The sequence below is a fragment of the Coregonus clupeaformis genome, chromosome 33, assembly GCF_020615455.1.
Source record: "Coregonus clupeaformis isolate EN_2021a chromosome 33, ASM2061545v1, whole genome shotgun sequence".
Taxonomy (NCBI): domain Eukaryota; kingdom Metazoa; phylum Chordata; class Actinopteri; order Salmoniformes; family Salmonidae; genus Coregonus; species Coregonus clupeaformis.
The window spans coordinates 33,371,693-33,387,125 of record NC_059224.1 but is presented as its reverse complement, the minus strand read 5'-3'; the positions used below and the strand labels follow the sequence as shown (position 1 = coordinate 33,387,125).

The following is a 15,433-nucleotide window of genomic DNA, read 5'->3' as shown; positions in this document are numbered from 1 at the left end:
CTTCTATGCTCGCTTCGAGGCAAGCAACACTGAAGCACGCATGAGAGCATCAGCTGTTCCGGAAGACTGTGTGATCACGCTCTCCGTAGCCGATGTGAGTAAGACCTTTAAACAGGTCAATATTCACAAGGCCGCAGGGCCAGACGGATTACCAGGACGTGTACTCCGAGCATCAAATCAAATCAAATTTTATTGGCCACATGCGCCGAATACAACAGGTGTAGACATTACAGTGAAATGCTTACTTACAGCGCTTAACCAACAGTGCATTAATTTTTTTATAAAAATGTAAAATAGAACAACAGCAAAAAAGTGTTGAGAAAAAAGAGCAGAAGTAAAATAAAATAACAGTAGGGAGGCTATATATACACAGGGGTGTACCGGTGCAGAGTCGATGTGCGGGGGCACCGGCTAGTTGAGGTAGTTGAAGTAATATGTACATGTGGGTAGAGTTAAAGTGACTATGCATAAATAATTAACAGAGTAGCAGCATCGTAAAAAGATGGGGTGGGGGGGGCAGTGCAAATAGTCCGGGTAGCCATGATTAGCTGTTCAGGAGTCTTAAGACAAAGCCTATTCCCCCTCAGGAGACTGAAAAGATTTGGCATGGGTCCTCAGATCCTCAAAACATTATACAGCTGCACCATCGAGAGCATCCTGACTGGTTGCATCACTGCCTGGTATGGCAACTGCTCGGCCTCCGAACGCAAGGCACTACAGAGGGTAGTGCGTACGGCCCAGTACATCACTGGGGCCAAGCTTCCTGCCATCCAGGACCTCTATACCAGGCGTTGTCAGAAGAAGGCCCTAAAATTTGCCAGACTCCAGCCACCCAAGTCATTGACTGTTCTCTCTGCTACCGCAGGGCAAGTGGTATCGGAGCGAAAAGTCTAGGTCCAAAAGGCTTCTTAACAGCTTCTACCCCCAAGCCATAAGACTTCTGAACAGCTAATCAAATGGCTACCCGGACTATTTGCATTGTCCCCCACCCCCTCTTTTTAATGCTGTTGCTACTCTCTGTTTATTATCTATGCAGTCACTTTACCTCTACCCTACATGTACATATTACCTCGACTAACCTGTGCCCCCGCACATTGAATCTGTACAGGTACCCCCTGTATATAGCCTCGCTACTGTTATTTTACTGCAGCTCTTTAATTATCATTATATATATATATATTTCTTTCTTTTTTTTCTTTTTTTACTTATTCATAAAAAATAAAAATAAATGTAATTGTCATTTAGCAGACACTCTTATCCAGAGCGACTTACAGTTAGTGAGTGCATTTTCATACTGGCCCCCCCGGCCCCCCGTGGATTTTCTTTACATAACACTTATTTTTCTTAAAACTGCATTGTTGGTTAAGGGCTTGTAAGTAAGCATTTCACTGTAAGGTCTACACCTGTTGTATTCGGGATATGTGACAAATAAAATGTGATTTAATTTGAAATAACCTTCTCCAGAAACCTGAGGCTGAGTCCTACCCTGCTGCCTTATTTAGAGAGAGGTTGATGAAAACTTGGTGCTGTTGTGCAATTAGCCTGTAGAGATAGGCCACTGCTCTGACACAAATAACAGTGTTTAACCTCTACGGGATCTGTGTCCCGTATACGGGACGGTTGAGCTAAAGTGTGCTAATGTGATTAGCATGACTGTTGTAAGTAACAGCAAACTTTCCAGGACATAGACATGTCTTATATGGGCAGAAAGCTTAAATTATTGTTAATCTAACTGCACTGTCCAATTTACAGTAGCTATTACAGTGAAAAAAAATACCATGCTATTGTTCGAGGAGAGTGCACAATAACAAAAAACTTACGACGGCAACTGGTTTGATACATTCACCTCTGAAGGTAAATAATGTACTTACATTCAGTAATCTTGCTCTGATTTGTCATCCTGAGGGTCCCAGACATAAAATGTAGCATAATTATGTTTGATAAAATCCATTTTTATATGCAAATGTAGGAACTGGATTCTACAGTTTGAACCTTTGCTGTCTCTGGCGCCACACCCACCCCGACTGGCCATCTAGATGTGTGAAAGTTAGTGGATAAGCTAATAATCCATCATGTATGACATTCCTGGGAGTGTGTAAACTTACATTTTGTATTACCATATCATTGTTGTATGTTCTCTATAGTTATGTACTTGAAAATGTACCAATTGACCAATTCGGCACATTTTGGCAGACTTGATACAAAATAGTCCAGTATTGCAACGCTTCACTGGATCAATCTAAAACTTTGCACACACTGCTGCCATCTAGTGGCCAACATCTAAATTGCGCCTAAACTGCAATATTATATTGTGGCCTTTCTCTTGCATTTCAAAGATGATGGAACAAAAAAAATAATAGAAAACACGTTTTGTTGTTTGTATTATTTTTTACCAGATCTAATGTGTTATATTCTCCTACATTAATTTCACATTTCCACAAACTTCAAAGTGTTTCCTTTCAAATGGTATCAAGAATATGCATATCATTGCTTCAGGTCCTGAGTTACAGGCAGTTAGATTTGGGTGTGTCATTCTAGGCAAAAATAGAAGAAAAGGGTCAGATCTATAAGAGGTTAAGACTCACCCCACACGGCTGGAAGATAAGGCCGTCGACTTCATGGCTGACCTGGGACGTGAAGCTGCCTTCCAGGAGCTGGAAAAACATAACAGGAGATATCATCAGCAACAGGACAGAAGGACAGTTTCTGTACAGCAAGGAATGGAAATAATAAACTGGAGTGGGGAATAGAATGACATCTATATCCTCCTATAAGCGCACACATAATAACCATGGACTGCATCCCAAATGGCACGCTATTACCTTTATAGTGCACTACTTCTGACCAGAGCCCTATAGGCCATCTGGTCAAAAGTAGCACACTATGTAGGGAATACGGTGCCATTTGGGACGAAACCATGGTTTCTATTAGAATGCAGCAAAGCAATCCCTGTAGAACTATGCAGGAGGACATCTTTGCAACCAACCAATCAATATACTGTAACACACATAATGTATTGTCTTTCTTGTTACTGTATCAAACACGCATCAATCAAGTTGGAAACATCAATGCACAGTTGCACACCATTTGACAGTTAAGGCCTAGGTTAATGACCGAAATAGACTACAGGAATAATTAGGCTCATGATGGCAGGAAAAGAGATGCTTGTTCAGCTCCTCGATTAAGGATGACTGTAGGACAGACGTTCAGCGAAAGACAATCTACATTATTCTGAGATGAAGTTGTACTACATTGTCAACTAGCTGGTCTGAATGAAAATGGTCTTCAAATGAAGAGCAGCCATGAGCAGATCATTTAGAGTGGCGTAAATTAGGCTAACGTTAAAGCTCAGGGCCAGAGAGTTTAAGATTATGGTCACTGCAGAATTTGTTCGACAGCATTGGAAATCTTTAGTACAGGCCCTATGTTCCTCCGGGAACAAAGAGGACTAAGTAAGAAACTAAGAATTTGCAAAGCACGTTCATACCTTGAAGTACTAATATGACCATGATCTGCATTATAGAGTAAGCACATAGCCTAAACTCAAAGGAATCGTGCGGTGGGGAAGAGTCCCTAATAGTCTAAGGCTTTGTATCCCGAGATTGAGAAGCACCCAGTCCTTGTTGAATCAACCACTGTGGGGATGAATCTAAAAACATTAGTGACACTGGCTGACAACAAAGCCTGAGCCTGCACAATACTGCTAAGTCTCATGCTGAAAACTGTGATCACAATTGTAGAACATTTAAAATAAAATTAAATCAACGTTTATTGGTCTCGACACAGATTTGCAGGTGAAGCTAAATGCTTTTGTTACTAGCTCCAACAGTGCAGTAGAATGGCTAGCAACAAATAGAAAATAAAAACAAGAAATCACAATCCATAGTTGATAGTGCCTTCAGAAAGTATTCCTACTCCTTGACTTATTCCACATTTTGTTGAGTTACAGCCTTATTCTTCAATGGATTACATTATAATTTTTCCTCACCAATCTACACACAACACCCCATAATGACAAAGCAAACAGGTTTTTAGAAATGTTCGCAAATGTATTATTATTTACATAAGCATTCAGACCCTTTGCTATGAGACTCAAAATTGAGCTCAGGTGCCCCTGTTGATCATTCTTGAGATGTTTCTACAACTTGATTGTCCACCTGTGGTGAATTCAATCGATTGGTCATGATTTGGAAAGGCCCACACCTGTCTATATAAGGTCCCACAGTTGACAGTGCATGTCAGAGCAAAAACCAAGCCATGAGGTCAAAGGAATTGTCCGTAGAGCTCCGAGACAGGATTGTGTCGAGGCACAGATCTGGAGAAGGGTACCAAAACATTTCTGCAGCATTGAAGGTCCACAAGAACACAGTGGCTTCCATCATTCTTAAATGGGTGAAGTTTGAAACCACCAAGACTCATCCTAGAGCTGGCCGCCCGGCCAAACTGAGCAATCGGGGGAGAAGGGCATTGGTCAGGGAGGTGACTGAGAACCTGATGGTCACTCTGACAGAGCTCCAGAGTTCATCTTTGTAGATGGGAGAATCTTCCAGAAGGACAACCATCTCTGCAGCACTCTACCAACCAGGCCTGGTGGGAAGCGGACTGAACCAGGTTTTTCTCTAGGATTTTGCCTGTGCTTAGCTCCATTCTGTTTCTTTTTTATCCTGGAAAAAACAAAAAAAACTCCCCAGTACTTAACTATTACAAGCATTCCCATAACATGATGCAGCCACTACTATTCTTGAAAATATGGAGAGTAGTAGTACTCAGTAATGCATTGTATTGGATTTGCACCAAACATAACACTTTGTATTCCGGACAAAAAGTTATTTGCATTGCCAAAATGTTTTGCAGTATTACTTTAATGCCTTGTTGCAAACAGGATGCATGTTTTGGAATATTTGTATTCTGTGCAGGCTTCCTTCTTTTCACTCTGTTAATTAGGTTAGTATTGTGGAATAAATACAATGTTGATCCATCCTCAGTTTTCTCCTACCACAGCCATTAAACTCTGTACCTGCTTTAAAGTCACCATTGGCCTTACGGTGAAATCCCTGAGCGGTTTCCTTCCTCTCTGGCAACTGAGTTAAGAAGGACGCCTGTATCTTTGTAGTGACTGGGTGTATTGATACACCATCTAACATGTAATTAATACAGTGCCTTGCAAATGTATTCATCCCCCTTGGCGTTTTTCCTATTTTGTTGCATCACAACCTGTAACGTTTCGGGTAGCCTTCCAGAAGCTTCCCACAATAAGTTGGGTGAATTTTGGCCCATTCCTCCTGACAGAGCTAGTGTAACTGAGTCAGGTTTGTAGGCCTCCTTGCTCGCACACGCCTTTTCAGTTCTGCCCACACATTTTCTATAGGATTGAGGTCAGGGCTTTGTGATGGCCACTCCAATACCGTGACTTTGTTGTCCTTAAGCCATTTTGCCACAACTTTGGAAGTATGTTTGGGGTCATTGTCCATTTGGAAGACCCATTTGTGACCAAGCTTTAACTTCCTGACTGATGTCTTGAGATGTTGCTTCAATATATCCACATAATTTTCCTTCCTCATGATGCCATCTATTTTGTGAAGTGCACCAGTCCCTCCTGCAGCAAAGCACCCCCACAGCATGATGCTGCCACCCCCGTGCTTCACGGATGGGATGGTGTTCTTCGGCTTGCAAGCAACCCCCTTTTTCCTCAAAACATAACGATGGTCATTATGGCCCAACAGTTCTATTTTTGTTTCATCAGACCAGAGGACATTTCCCAAAAAGTACGATCTTTCTCCCCATGTGCAGTTGCAAACCATAATCTGGCTTTTTTTATGGCGGTTTTGGAGCAGTGGCTTCTTCCTTGCTGAGCGGCCTTTCAGGTTTTGTCGATATAGGACTCGTTTTACTGTGGATATACATACTTTTGTACCTGTTTCCTCCAGCATCTTCACAAGGTCCTTTGCTGTTGTTCTGGGATTGATTTGCACGCGTCTCCTTCCTGAGCGGTATGACGGCTGCGTGGTCCCATGGTGTTTATACTTGCGTACTATTGTTTGTACAGATGAACGTGGTACCTTCAGGCATTTAGGAATTGCTCCCAAGGATGAACCATACTTGTGGAGGTCTACAATTTCTTTTCTGAGGTCTTGGCTGATTTCTTTTGATTTTCCCAGGATGTCAAGCATAGGCACTGAGTTTGAAGGTAGGCCTTGAAATACATCCACAGGTACACCTCCAATTGACTCAAATGATGTCAATTAGCCTATGAGAAGCTTCTAAAGCCATGACATCATTTTCTGGAATTTTCCAAGCTGTTTAAAGGCACAGTCAATTTAGTGTATGTAAACTTCTGACCCACTGGAATTGTGATACAGTGAATTATAAGTGAAATAATCTGTCTGTAAACAATTGTTGAAAAAATGACTTGTGTCATGCACAAAGTAGATGTCCTAACCGACTTGCCAAAAATATAGTTTGTTAACAAGACATTTGTGGAGTGGATGAGGTTGAGGGTGATGCAGCTCGAAATATTTTTAGTGATGCTGGACCTGAAGCGAGGAGGTAGCAGCAAGCAGGGGACCTGTGGTAAAAAGCCTTGAGGAGGAAGGGAGGGATGCAAGCAGCCAACCAGGCTGTTCAATAGCAGCACAGACAGCTGCCAGATGGGAGAGACAGATACAGCCCAAAGCTAAGCATAGGGGCATCAGCGAGCTGGTATTAATATGAATATGCAGGTTAACATTTATTGGGATGAATCTTGTCCGAGCTGAGCGATTTCCAGTGGCAAAGTAAAAATGTGCTATATATCGTCAAAATTCATGAAAACAAACATTTGCTTTTTGGCCTTAATTTAAGGTTAGGGTTAGGCATAAGGTTAGCAGTGTGGTTAATGTTAGGCTTAAAGTTAGGTTTAAAATAAGATTTTATGACTTTGTGGCTGTGTCAGCTAGTGACTACCCTACAGAGCTGCCTCCAGTACAGGAGTCATTCCAATAAATGCCAACCTGCTATTAATATGGGCACTGTACAGCAGCCTCATAGTAGGAATAAACTCAACTCACAGTTCAGTTCATTCATTCATTCATTCATTCATTTCCAGTGGTGTAAAGCACTTAAGTAGAAGGACAGATATTTTTTCAAATTCACACACTTATCAAGAGAACATCCCTGGTCAGCCCTACTGCCTCTAATCTGGCGGATTTACTAAACACACATGCTTCATTTGTAAATGATGTCTGAGTGTTGGAGACAGCCCCTGGCTATCTGTTTAAAAAATATATATATACAGTGGGGCAAAAAAGTATTTAGTCAGCCACCAATTGTGCAAGTTCTCCCACTTAAAAAGATGAGAGAGGCCTGTAATTTTCATCATAGGTACACGTCAACTATGACAGACAAATTGAAGAAAAAAAAATCCTGAAAATCACATTGTAGGATTTTTAATGAATTTATTTGCAAATTATGGTTGAAAATAAGTATTTGGTCACCAACAAACAAGCAAGACAGAGGCTCCTCTGTCCTCCACTCGTTACCTGTATTAATGGCACCTGTTTGAACTTGTTATCAGTATAAAAGACACCTGTCCACAACCTCAAACAGTCACACTCCAAACTCCACTATGGCCAAGACCAAAGAGCTGTCAAAGGACACCAGAAACAAAATTGTAGACCTGCACCAGGCTGGGAAGACTGAATCTGCAATAGGTAAGCAGCTTGGTTTGAAGAAATCAACTGTGGGAGCAATTATTAGGAAATGGAAGACATACAAGACCACTGATAATCTCCCCCGATCTGGGGCTCCACGCAAGATCTCACCCCGTGGGGTCAAAATGATCACAAGAACGGTGAGCAAAAATCCCAGAACCAGACGGGGGACCTAGTGAATGACCTGCAGAGAGCTGGGACCAAAGTAACAAAGCCTACCATCAGTAACACACTACGCCGCCAGGGACTCAAATCCTGCAGTGCCAGACGTGTCCCCCTGCTTAAGCCAGTACATGTCCAGGCCCGTCTGAAGTTTGCTAGAGTGCATTTGGATGATCCAGAAGAGGATTGGGAGAATGTCATATGGTCAGATGAAACCAAAATATAACTTTTTGGTAAAAACTCAACTCGTCGTGTTTGGAGGACAAAGAATACTGAGTTGCATCCAAAGAACACCATACCTACTGTGAAGCATGGGGTGGAAACATCATGCTTTGGGGCTGTTTTTCTGCAAAGGGACCAGGACGACTGATCCGTGTAAAGGAAAGAATGAATGGGTCCATGTATCGTGAGATTTTGAGTGAAAACCTCCTTCCATCAGCAAGGGCATTGAAGATGAAACGTGGCTGGGTCTTTCAGCATGACAATGATCCCGGGCAACGAAGGAGTGGCTTCGTAAGAAGCATTTCAAGGTCCCAGCGACAGCCCCCAAACATCACTGCTCTAGAGGAGATCTGCATGGAGGAATGGGCCAAAATACCAGCAACAGTGTGTGAAAACCTTGTGAAGACTTACAGAAAACGTTTGACCTGTGTCATTGCCAACAAAGGGTATATAACAAAGTATTGAGAAACTTTTGTTATTGACCAAATACTTATTTTCCACCATAATTTGCAAATAAATTCCTTAAAAATCCTACAATGTGATTTTCTGGATTTTTCTCTCTCATTTTGTCTGTCATAGTTGACGTGTACCTATGATGAAAATTACAGGCCTCTCTCATCTTTTTAAGTGGGAGAACTTGCACAATTGGTGGCTGACTAAATACTTTTTTCCCCCCACTGTATATAAAAATAAAATTGTGCCGTCTGGTTTGCTTAATATAAGGAATTTTAAATTATTTATACTTTTAATTTTGACACTTAAGTATATTTTAGCAATTACATTTACTTTTGATACTTAAGTATATTTAAAACCAAATACTCTTAGACTTTTACTCAAGTAGTATTTTACTGGGTGAGCCATTTTCTTTAAAGTTATCTTTACTTTTACTGAAGTATGACATTTGGGTACTTTTTCCACCACTGATTTTGTCATTCTTTCAGACAAGACAGACAAACAAAGTACCTTGCATGCAAACACTACATGTGTGTTAAACAAACAACTCAATTTACATGATCATAAATAACAGTGAAATAGAAATTAAAGTAGAGTTCAATTTCATAGCCATCATTTACTCATTATCTCTGTAAATAGCATTTTACTCAAACACAAAACAAACGCTGAAAACAGTTGACAATGCGTCACACATTTCAAACATCACCACAGGTGGTGGTAGCAATGCAATGTGGCTGCTAAAATATCTCCAAATGTCACATTGCAGAGTCTCTTTACAAGAACCAGAGTGTTGTCAGAGGAAGGCCCCAAAAAATTGTCAAAGACTCCAGTCACCCATGTCAAAGACTGTTCTCTCTGCTACAGCACGGCAAGCGGTACCGGAGCGCCAAGTCTAGGTCCAAAAGGCTCCTTAACAGCTTCTACCCCCAAGCCATAAGACTGCTGAACAATTAATCAAATGGCCACCCGGACTATTTACTATTTACCCGGTCAATTTACCCCTACCTACATGTACAAATTACCTCGACATACCTGTACGCCCACACACTGACCCGGTACCGGTACCCCCTGTATATAGCCTCGTTATTATTATTATTTTATTATTTTCGGTGGTAGATCAGCTTAATATTGCAGATAGATTGTAATTTCCATCAATGTAATTGTCTGCATCACTTCCAATCCCCCATGTGTGTATATATATATATATATATATACATGCATATCCTTTTTAAAAATATATATATTCCCCTTTATTACTTTCCAACCCCGCCACCCTTTCCCCACTTGGAGTAAACTAGTGAACAACAACGCCTAGGCCTCTACTTACAGGCATACCCACTATCTACATTTTATGGACACGGTCAATTTTACAGTAATTACATTTTGTTTGTTCTTTCTCCTGAACTTCTTCTACTCTCAACCTCTCCGATCATTTTCATGATGTCCATCCGGTTTGCTTCTATATGCCATATCTTTCTAACTGTGCTCCTTCACAAAAGCTCCCAACCTACAACCCATACACTTATTATGGACACAGCGTGCCTACATTATTAGTCATCTTGTTATTGTTTGTTGTTATTAGTCCCATCCTTCAATTCCATTCAACACCTCCCATCTATCTTTTAACACCATCCATATAGGATTTATATTTGCCATATATATTTCAACTGTACTGTGATGTCTTACAAAAATTCTGAACCTTTTTATTCTCATTGTTTCTACAGATTGTGAATTGAAAATAAACCTTTTGCAAATAGTATTATTATGTTATTGATCGAATGACTATGACTTTTCAGATCACCCAGTAGTGCTCTGCAGGGTTATCTTCAGGTAAATATTGCAATCCTTTAGCCATTCCTGGATCTGTGTCCAAAAACAAGCTACAAATGGACAGTACCAAAACAAATGACCTAATGATTCTGTCTCTTCGCAGCAAAATCTGCAGAGCTGGGAAGATTGTATCCCCCATATAAATAACATTCTATTGGTAGCAATAATTTTATTTAATAATTTAAATTGAAAGATTCTAAGTTTTGAATCCGGTGTCGTTTTGCGTATCAGTTCATAAACACTATGCCATGGGATCGGTACGTCAAAAATCTCTTCCCAACTATTTTGCAATCTATATGGGACGGCTGTCAATCCTTTGGTCCTTAAATGAAACTGATACCTTTTTATTTATCACAGTTTTCCTTAACCAATTATGTTCTTTAATGCAAGGCCGACAGACAAGTTCCTTACTTTCTCCCGCTTCCACTTTCCTCTTCCATTTTTGCGGTAAGGCTGCAATTATTTGGTTGTAATTTTGGGTAGAGCAGACATTTCCATATGTTTTTGTTAGCTGCATGTGCGACATAACTCCACCAGTCCTACCGATGATATCATTTACAAAGATTATACCTTTTTTTTGTCAATTAGTATATTTGAGTTTAACCACAATATTTGCTGCATTATTTGTTCTGTCGTTTCTGGAGGATTACATTGAAATTGCAACCAACTTTCTATGGCTTGTTTTAGAAATAGTGATATCTGGGAGATTATTTCCTTTTCAAATAACACAGTGAGTGGTTGTAATCTGAATAAAGGGAAAAAGGCCATTCTTGAACATTGGGTGAGACAATTTTACTAATTTGCTAGAGAACCAGTTCGGATTTAAGTATAACCTTTTTATGACTGAAGCTTTTAGTGATAGGTCTAATGCTTTAATATTTAATAATTTCTGTCCTCCGAATTCATATTCATTATATAAATAGGCCTGTTTAATTTTGTCTGGCTTGCCGTTCCAAATAAGATGGAATATTTTTTTCTCATATAATTTAAAAAACTGTTCGCTAGGCGTAGGCAAGACCATAAGCAAATAGGTAAACTGGGATAATACTAAAGAGTTAATCAGGGTGATTTTTCCACAAATTGACAGGCACCCACCTTTCCATGGTAGCAAGATCTTATCTATTTTTGCTAACTTTCTATTATAATTTATTGAAGTGAGATCATTTATTTCCTTTGGGATATGTATTCCGAGTATATCCACATCACCATCAGACCATTTTATTGGTAAACTACATGGCAATGTAAAAATTGTATATTTTGTTGATCCAATACGTAATATAGTACATTTGTCATAATTTGGTTGTAATCCAGAGAGGTTGGAAAATGTATCTAGATCCTCTATGATGCTGTGGAGTGATTCTAGTTGTGGATTTAAAAGAAAACATGAATCATCAGCGTACAATGACACCTTTGTTTTTAAGCCCTGGATTTCTAATCCCCTGATATTATTGTTGGATCTGATTTTAATAGCTAACATCTCGATGGCCACAATAAATAGATATGCCGATAGTGGACAACCTTGTTTTACTCCTCTTGACAGTTTAAAACTTTCTGAGAAATAGCCATTATTTACTATTTTACACCTAGGGTTAATATACATGATTTTGACCAATTTCATAAGAGTTTCACCAAAATTGAAATGCGCCAGGCATTTATGTATAAATCCCAGTCGTACTTTATCAAATGCCTTTTCGAAGTATGTTATGAATAGCAGGCCTGGTTTCTCAGATTTTCCATAATGTTCTATTGTTTCCAATACTTGCCTTATATTATCTCCAATGTATCTTCCTTGTAAAAAACCTGTCTGATTAGAATGAATAATATCCGACAATACCTTTTTAATTCTATGCGCTATACATTTTGCTAGAATTTTTGCATTACAACACTGAAGTGTAAGGGGCCTCCAATTTTTTTTTATGGACTGGATCTTTATATTTTCCACTTGTATCCTGTTTCAGTAATAATGAGATCAGACCTTCTTCTTGAGTGTCAGATAATCTACCTTATACATAGGAGTGGTTAAAACATGCTAATAGCGGTCCTCTTAGTATATCAAAAAAGGTTTGGTATACTTCGACTGGTATGCCATCCAACCCTGGAGTTTTCCCGGACTTAAAGTCTTTAATTGCATCCAGAAGTTCCTCCTCTGTAATTTCACCTTCACATGAGTCTTTCTGTTTGGCTGTTAATCTTACATTATCAATAGAAAAAAAAGCTCTACAATTAGCTTCAGTTAGAGGAGATGGAGGCGACTGAAACGAAAACATATGCTTAAAGTACCTTGTTTCCTCCTTCAAAATATCATTTGGTGAATCATGGGTTACTCCGTCAATTGTAACCAATTTCATTAAATTATTTTTGGTAGCATTCCTATGTTGAAGATTAAAAAAGAATTTGGTGCATTTTTCCCCATATTCCATCCAGTTTGCTTTATTTTTTATAATATATTACACTTGATCTTTCTTGAATAAGTTTCTCAATTTCTTTTTGTTTTTCCTCTAATTTATTCTGAGCCTCTATGTTACAGTTTTTATTGCCATCTATCTGTTCTGTTAGACTTTCTATTTCCTTTGTTAGTATAAACCAGTGGCGGCTCCTGAAAAAATTCTCAGGAGGGGCAATTTTTCTGATGATTTAGGTGACCTACACACGTGCACGAGTCCGTGCACGCGATTCCAGATATCTTTACCTCTGAATAAACTGCCTTTATTATACCATATCCACCCTGTCCAAAGTCTCTACTTGGTCTCAGTTCTCCAGTAAACTTGTGATTATCAACAGTACACAACGGTAACAAACAATTGGGGGAACTCACGGGGCAGATAGTAACCACTTAAAAGGAAGCGATTCCCAAACCTTCCATAACAAAGCCATCACCTACAGAGAGATGAACTTGGAGAAGAGTCCCCTAAGTAAGCTTGTCCTGGGCCTCTGTTCACAAACACAAACAGACCCCACACAGCCCCAGGACAACAACAACAACAACAACAACAACACAATTAGACCCAACCAAATCATGAGAAAACAAAAAGAGAATTACTTGACACATTGGAAAGAACAAACAAAAAAACAGAGCAAACTAGAATGCTATTTGGCCCTAAACAGAGAGTACACAGTGGCAGAATACCTGACCACTGTGACTGACCCAAACTTAATGAAAGCTTTGACTATGTACAGACTCAGTGACCATAGCCTTGCTATTGAGAAAGGCCGCCGTAGGCAGACCTGGCTCTCAAGAGAAGACAGGCTATGTGCACACTGCCCACAAAATGAGGTGGAAACTGAGCTGCACTTCCTAACCTCCTGCCAAATGTATGACCATATTAGAGACACATATTTCCCTCAGATTACAGCGATCCACAAAGAATTCGAAAACAAACCCAATTTTGATAAACTCCCTTATCTACTGGGTGAAAAACCACAGTGTGCCATCACAGCTGCAAGATTTGTGACCTGTTGCCACAAGAAAAGGGCAACCAGTGAAGAACAAACACCATTGTAAATACAACCCATATTTATGTTTATTTATTTTCCCATTTGTACTTTAACTATTTGCACATTGTAACAACACTGTATATATACATAATATGACATTTGAAATGTCTTTATTCTTTTGAAACTTCTGAGTGTAATGTTTACTGTTAATATTTATTGTTTATTTCACTTTTGTTTACTATCTACTTCCCTTGCTTTGGCAATGTTAACACACGTTTCCCATGCCAATAAAGCCCTTAAATTGAATTGAATTGATAGTAAGGTCGCAATGACACAGAAAGCAGTTCAATGTCGGGGTACAGAGTCGCTCTCTTACCAGGATCGCGGTCCGCTCTGACCAGGGTGAAGGTGGCCGGCTCCACTTCTCTGTCCGGGACTCATCCAGCCAAGTCTCCCAGCTGTATTGGGATTCAGCTGCCAGCAGCGTTTTCATTATTTAGTCCGTTCGTAGCGGGTATGTACACGATCAACAAGATCAGTCCAAAACCAACCACTGGAAATCCATGGTTGGCAGAATGTTTGTAAACTAAGTCTACAAATTAAAAACATAAAATAACGCCGCACTGCAGGTCGCAACAGAGACGCTTCTAGCCGCCATTGTCTTAGTTACGTTCAACATTACGTCACGTATGACGAAAGCGCGTAAGTGCAAGCCCACAGACACCCATAGAGAATGTATTGAAAGCTTTGAAATGTGAAAAAAATAGATTTTACATGACAGGCTATGAGAGACTTCTGGGCGATTTTCAACTTGACTGAAATCGCCCCAAAAACGGGCGGGGCCATTTGAAGCACGACTTTAGCCTGATTTGACATTTAGTGGCTGGCAGATCAGACGTGAACACTGATAACTGCTGTTGCCGTGATATAATTGATTAGAAAAAAAATCCCTTCCTTTTCCCGTTTGGCAGTGCGTCGCCCATATCGCCCTATTGAACAAGCCGTCCCTGGTATAAACTATTTTGACCTAAATTGCTTTTGTTTTCGAGATGAGTACTGAATTGCATGGCCTCTAAAGGCACATTTAAAGGTGTCCCATACAATAAGGGGATTTGCTGTACCTATGTTATGTCGGAAAAAGTCAGTTATAAATTCCTTTGTCCTAGTTAAAAATAAATTATCATCCAATAGGCTTTGATTAAATTTCCAATATCCTCGCCCACGTGGAAATTCAGTAAGAGTAATGTATATGCCAATTATATGATGGTCCGACCGCATTCTGTCCCCTATCAACACTTTTTTAACTTTTGGTGCCAACGAGAATGAGATAAGAAAGAAGACAAGACGACTAGCTTGATTGAGTGTCCGCCATGTATATCTCACTAGATCAGGAAATTTAAGCCTCCATATATCTACTAGTTCTAATGTATCCATGACATTCACGATTTCCTTAAGAGTATGTGGGTGATTGTTTGTGGTGTGATTTCCTTTACGGTCCATTGAGCTATTTAAAACAGTATTATAATCCCCCACCATAATAATATTGTCTTGAATGGTTGATCATTTATTATATATATTGTCAAAGAAGTGTGGATCATCATTATTTGGTCCGTAAATGTTAATGAGCCATATCTGTTTATTGT

General features: G+C 39.7%; 1 protein-coding gene across 1 annotated transcript in view; it reads right to left on the bottom strand.

Annotated features, from left to right (window-relative positions):
* rngtt (RNA guanylyltransferase and 5'-phosphatase) overlaps positions 1-15,433 on the bottom strand; it is a 177,547-nt gene that overhangs the window by 56,521 nt on the left and 105,593 nt on the right. Inside the window, exon 13 of the mRNA XM_041860818.2 lies at positions 2,586-2,654. Coding sequence (XP_041716752.1) covers positions 2,586-2,654 — 69 coding nt within the window. The remainder of the gene's footprint in view (positions 1-2,585; positions 2,655-15,433) is intronic.